Source organism: Salvelinus sp. IW2-2015, unplaced genomic scaffold, assembly GCF_002910315.2.
Source record: "Salvelinus sp. IW2-2015 unplaced genomic scaffold, ASM291031v2 Un_scaffold1912, whole genome shotgun sequence".
NCBI lineage: Eukaryota > Metazoa > Chordata > Actinopteri > Salmoniformes > Salmonidae > Salvelinus > Salvelinus sp. IW2-2015.
In genome coordinates this window covers 1-6462 of record NW_019943272.1, presented here as the reverse complement: position 1 = coordinate 6462, position 6462 = coordinate 1, and the positions used below count along the sequence as shown (strand labels likewise).

Below are 6462 nucleotides of genomic sequence, written 5' to 3'. Positions count from 1 at the left end.
ATAGTGTAGTGTGTTGTTTAAGTTGTTCCCTTAATTTTTGAGCAGTGTTATATATGTTCATATATGAAAAAAAAAACAAGGGTTAAAACAAGATTTACACGGACAAGACAAAAACACATGTTTGACTGGTACGCCATCTTGTTTTTTTCCTCCTCCAATTGGGATTGAGTTGGAACCGCAGAGTGAAGTAAAGCGCCACAAGTGCTCAGATATGTGGAGAAACTCCTTCAAAACGTGTTGGAAAAACTACTTTGTTGGTTGAAGAGCTTGTAAGCGCATGTGACAAAATACATTTGATTTGCAAAGCTGATAAGTGTGGTGGAGTGATACAGCTGTCATCAGGGCAAAGGTGTTTTAACACTTTATTTTTGCTTACATACATGATTTCATATGTGGTTATTTAATAGTTTGTCTTAAACTATTTATTTCTTTACAATGTAGAAAATAATGAAAAATAAAGTAGGAATCCTTTGAATGAGTGTTCCAAAACTGTTACTGTGTGGTGTGTGTGAGTGAATTTGGAAAGTATTCAACCCCTTGACCTTTTGTTTTTTTTTTTTTTTAACATACAGCCTTATTCTATAAATGTTTTTTTTCCCCCCTTCCCTCAATCTCACACAATACCACATAATTGAAAAAGCCAAAACCAGGTTTAGACAATTTTTGCAGATGTATTACAAATAAAAACAGATCACATTACATGTTCATAAGTACTTCAGACTCTTTTAACTCAAGTAATTTGTTGGGGAAGCCAAAACCCCTTTTTTTTGGGGGCAGCGATTTACAAGCCTTGGGTTATGACACTACAAGGTTGGACCCTGTAATTTGGGAGTTTCTCCTTCTCTGCAGATTCTCTCAGCGATTTTCAGGTCTCTCCAGATAGGTTCAGATCTGGTCTTGGTTGGGCAACTTCACGGGACATACAGAGACTTCTGCCCCAAAGCCACTCCTGGCGTTGTCTGTGGCTGTGTGCTTAGAGGTCGTTGTTCTTGTTGGAAGGTGAACCGGCTCATCAGTCTTGAGTCCTTGAGCGCTCTGGGAGACGGTTCATCAAGGACTCTTCGTTACTTAGCTCATCTTTCCCTCGATCCAAACGTATTCTCCCAGTCCCTGCCACTGTAAAAACAATTCCAACATCAATGATGCTGCCACCGCCATGCTTCATGTAGGATGGTTTGCCAGGTTTCCTCCAGAACGTGACCGCTGGATATTCAGCCAAGAGTTAAATCTTGTTTCATTTCGACCAGAGAATCCTGTCTTTCAGTTGTCTTGAGAGTTCCTTTAGAGGTTGCCTTTTGTACAACTCCAAGATGGGCTGTCATTTGATTTTACTGGAGGAGTGCTATCTGTCTGGCCACTCTACTATAATGCCTGATTGGTGGGGTGTCAGAGATGGTTTTGTCCTTCTGGAGGTTCTCCCATCTACCACAGAGGAACTCTTGAGCTCTGTCGGTGACCCATCGGGTTCTTGGTCACATTCACTTTCACGCAAGCCTTTCTCCCCGTTCATTGCTCGTTTTGCCGGGCGCACAGCTCTAGGAAGGAAACCTTGGTGGTTCCACAACTTCCATTATAAGAATGATGGAGGCCACTGTGTTCTAGACCTTCCAATGCGCAAGAAATGTTTCTTGTTACCCTTACCCACATCTCGTTGCCTCGACTTCAATCCTGTCTACGGAGAGCTCTGTGGACAATTCCTTCGACCTCAATGGCTTGGTATTTTTTGCTTGACATGCACGGTCAAGTGTGGATCTTGATATAAACGGTTGTGTGCTTCCACAATCGATGTCCAATTCAGTTGAATGACCACGGTGTACTCCAAGTTGTAGAAACATCTCAAGGATTGATCAATGTGCGAAAAAGGATGCACCTGAGCTGCAATTTCGAGTCTCATTAGCAACAAGGGTCTGAAATTACTTTTATGTAAAAAGGTATTCTTTTTTTGGTTTTATCATTTTTTTTTGCAAAACATTCTAAACCAGTTTTTGCTTTGTCTATGGGTTGTGTATGTATTGATGAAAAACTTTTGTTATTTTCAATTGTATTTTTAAACAGCTAATGTTTAACTTAACACATGTAGAAAAAGTCCAGGGGTCGAAATGTACTTTCCAATCACGTGTGTTTGTTGTTCATAGCAGCAGGACAGACGAGTGCTCCTTGTCCCAGCCAGCTCATGTTTCCCTCTCTTAACCTCTCTGGGTGGCGGAGGCTTCCTGACTACGCCTGTCTGGAGCAGAACCAGAAACGCATGGAAACAGTGGGAGAGAATACACTCCATTAGACCTCTGGCATGAGGAGACTGGAGGCAGATCGATGCTCTGTAACCCTATCCGTAGTACACCATCAGACAGACTAACCCCTTACCTACATCCTACCCGTAGTACACCATCTAGACAATGAGGACTGACATGGGACAGACATACCACTTGATTGAGTATATTCTCTAACCTACAGGGAGGTGTGCGTACCACATGGTATTGGGAGAGAGGCCATAAACAGAGTATGTGACGTTGGATTGACTTTCCGCGTCTTCCGCGCTAATGAACCAGGCAGAGAGGGAGCAACCTCTTCGAGGAGAGGGTGATGGAGGTCCGAGTATGACCCCTGCAGGTATGAGAATTACTCTTTTTGGTGGCCCCCACCTTTAATCCCTGTTGGCGGGCCCCCACCTTTGAGGCCCCCTAACCTCTTGCAGGCTCTACTCTAACTTTTTTCCCCAAGACTACATGTTGCTTCCTAAATTAAAAAATGAAGGAGCACAGTGTTCAAGTAAGGAAGAGATAGCTGCTGCCTTTGCAGCCGGTTAGTCTGGCTTTTTTATTCTACTTCATTTGGAGCAGTGGCTTCCTTCCTGCGTGAGCGGCCTTTCAGCTCTATGTCGATATAGGACTCGTTTTGACTGTGGATATAGATACTTTCTGTACAAGGGTCCTTTGCTGTTGTTCTGGGATTGATTTTACACTTGTCGCCCACAGTACATTCATTCACTAGGAGACAGAACGCGTCTCTTCCTGAGAGGTTATGACGCTGCGGTGGTCCCATCGGTGTTTTCCGGATACTTGCGTACTATTGATATTGTCACAGATGAACGTGGTACCCTTCAGGCATTTGGGAAATTGCTCCCAAGGATGAAGCAAGTACTTGTGGAGGTATAAAAGTAAATTTGGAGGTCTTGACTGATTATCTCTTTGATTTTCCCTCATGATGTCAAGCTGTGAGCAACTGAGTTTAAATTGTAGGCCTGAAAAGCATCCACAGGTTAACCTCCAATTGAAAAAGGCTTAATTGAAACCATAAAAAATTTTTTTTTTTATTCAAGGGGAAGGATTTTTTTAGGGGAACAACCCCACACGACCCCCGCCCTCCCCAGATCCTTTTTCAAGGGGACACGATTTGGCGCCATGTTCTGTTAGTCACATGTCTGTGGAACTTGTTCAGGTTTATGTCTCAAGTTGTTTGAATCTTGTTATGTTCAAACCAATATATTTATACACATGTTCCAGTTTGCTGAAATAAACACAGTTGACAGTGAGATGTTTCTGTTTTTTCTGTTGGAGTTTTTAGTAAAAAATTAAAGAAAACCCGTTGAATGAGTAGGTGTTATAAAACTTTTGACCGGTCAGTGTATTTCTTACTGGTCGTTTTCTATTGGAATCTTAGAAGACGTTCGCTGGTCTCAGATGATATCTATCTGGTTGTTTTCATAAACAGAATCTGCAAAATACGCTCTGGTAGGCAGGATGGCAAGAGGAAGCGATTGGATTATTTGACTACAGAGACATGCAGTTGGAAGGTACCTCATTAAAACCTCTGGGACTATCGCCGCCATGGCAGGTAAAGGACCCCCCATCTAAACCCTAGCTGCTTGGCACTGTGTGGAAGCTTCAGTCAAACCTCCTGCTTTTTCTGGTTTTCAATTTTTATCCTTTCATATATACCACGTAAGTTGGACTGAACCACAAATGGGGAGATAGTTACAGGGGAGAGGAAAGGGTGGAGAATGAGCACAATCTAAGGCTAGGGAAGATTTTACAGGTGGCCATGATATGGACAGATTATGGGAATTGGAGAGCCGTCCCCCGAGGGGGGCACTTCCGGGGGGGGACCACCTGTCCTCTCCACAAGATAATCGGAGCTGTATTCTAATACACCTGTCCTCTCCATAAGTTATATCGAGACCGTTGGTCTTATCCACTGTCCTCCACAAGATAAGAGCTGTTCTAACCCCACCTGTCCTCTCACAAGATATGGAGCTGTTTCATACCCCACCTGTCTCACAAGATAATGAGTGCAGGTTTCTAACCCACCTGTCCTTCCACAAGATGGAATGGAGCTAGGTTTCTAACTCGGCCTGTCCTCCACAGATAATGGAGCTGATTTCTCAATTGGCACCTGTCATCTCCTAAGATAAATGGAGCCGTTTTATCCCACCGTGGTCCTCCCACAAGATAATGGAGCTGTTTCTAACCCCCTGTCCTCTCCACAAGATAATGGAGCTGTTTCCTAACCCACCTGTTTCTTAACGCGTCCTGTCCTCCCAGAATTATGGGGAGCGGGTTTCTAACTCCCCTGTCCTCCCACCAAGATAATGGAGCTGTCTTCTAACCCCACCTGGTCTTCACAAAGATAATGGAGCTGTTTCTAACCCCCTGATCCTCAACAAGGATAATAGGAGCTGTTTCATAATACCCCACCTGTCCATCCACAAGGATTAATGGCAGATGTTTTCTAACCCACCTGATCGCCTCCACAAAAGAAGATTAAGTGGCAGCTGTTTCTAACCTAACCATGTCCTCCACAACGACATAATGAGAGCTGTTTCTAACCCACCGTGTCCGTCACAAAGAATAATTGGAGCTGATTTACTAACTCACACTTCCTCTCCATAAGAGAATGGGCTGTTTCTACCCACCTGTCCTTCCAGCAGAGTGGAGAGATAATGGAGCTGTTTCTAACCCACCTGTCCTCCACAAGATAATGGAGCTGTTTCTAACCCACCTGTCCTCCACAAGATAATGGAGCTGTTTCTTACCCACCTGTCCTCCACAAGATAATGGAGCTGTTTCTAACCCACCTGTCCTCCACAAGATAATGGAGCTGTTTCTAACTCACCTGTCCTCCACAAGATAATGGAGCTGTTTCTAACTCACCTGTCCACAAGATAATGGAGCTGTTTCTAACTCACCTGTCCTCAAGATAATGGAGCTGTTTCTAACTCACCTGTCCTCAAGATAATGGAGCTGTTTCTAACCTACGTGTCCTCCAAGATAATGGAGCTGTTTCTAACCTACGTGTCCTCTCCAAGATAATGGAGCTGTTTCTAACCCACCTGTCCTCTCCTCAAGATAATGGAGCGGTTTCTAACTTCCTGTCCTCTCCACAAGACAATGGAGCTGTTTCTAACCTACGTGTCCTCTCCAAGATAATGGAGCTGTTTCTAACCCATGTGTCCTCTCCACAAGATAATGGAGCTGTTTCTAACCCACCTGTCCTCCACAAGACAATGGAGCTGTTTCTAACCTACGTGTCCTCTCCACAAGACAATGGAGCTGTTTCTAACCCACATGTCCTCTCCACAAGATAATGGAGCTGTTTCTAACCCACATGTCCTTTCCACAAGATAATGGAGCTGTTTCTAACCCACCTGTCCACACAAGATAATGGAGCTGTTTCTAACCTACGTGTCCTTTCCACAAGATAATGGAGCTGTTTCTAACCCACCTGTCCACATAAGATAATGGAGCTGTTTCTAACCCATGTGTCCTCCACAAGATATTGGAGCTGTTTATAACCCATGTGTCCTCTCCAAGATAATGGAGCTGTTTATAACCCATGTGTCCTCCACAAGATAATGGAGCTGTTTATAACCCATGTGTCCTCTCCAAGATAATGGAGCTGTTTATAACCCATGTGTCCTCTCCACAAGATTTTGGAGCTCTCTCAAGTCTGTTATAATGTATGTTGTCTCCAGTCTGTAATGTATATTGTATGTCTGTATAATATTCTAATGTTTCTGTCATGATGTCCTCTAGTTTCGGCTAAAGAAGGAGACTCGTTCCCCCTGGGAGCTCTTCCTGTTGGAACTCTGGTCAACAACCTGGAACTGTATCCTGGGAAAGGAGCCACCTACATCCGTGCTGCAGGTAACCTTTACCCATAACCACTGACCTCTAACCCCTGATCCCTATCCGTGCTGCAGGTAACCTTTACCCATAACCACTGACCTCTAACCCCTGATCCCTATCCGTGCTGCAGGTAACCTTTACCCATAACCACTGTCCCCTAACCCCTGATCCCTGACCTCTAACCCCTGATTTCCCTGGCTGCAGGTAACCTTTACCCATAACCACTGACCACTGACCTCTAACCCCTGATCCCTATCCGGGCTGCAGGTAACCTTTACCACTGTCCCCTAAGCCTGATCCCTATCCGGGCTGCAGGTAACCTTTACCCATAACCACT

At 44.3% G+C, this 6462-nt stretch overlaps 1 protein-coding gene and 1 long non-coding RNA gene across 2 annotated transcripts in view; one reads left to right on the top strand and one right to left on the bottom strand.

The window, feature by feature from the left end:
- mrpl2 (mitochondrial ribosomal protein L2) overlaps positions 1 to 6274 on the top strand; it is a 22704-nt gene extending 16430 nt beyond the window's left edge. The window contains exon 6 of the mRNA XM_024139800.2: positions 6033 to 6274. Coding sequence (XP_023995568.2) covers positions 6033 to 6160 — 128 coding nt within the window. The 3' untranslated portion in view covers positions 6161 to 6274. The remainder of the gene's footprint in view (positions 1 to 6032) is intronic.
- LOC112072394 (uncharacterized) overlaps positions 1 to 6434 on the bottom strand; it is a 7221-nt gene extending 787 nt beyond the window's left edge. The window contains exon 1 of the long non-coding RNA XR_011476176.1: positions 6369 to 6434. This is a non-coding gene — a long non-coding RNA (uncharacterized lncRNA). The remainder of the gene's footprint in view (positions 1 to 6368) is intronic.
- Between the last annotated feature and the right edge of the window lie 28 nt (positions 6435 to 6462).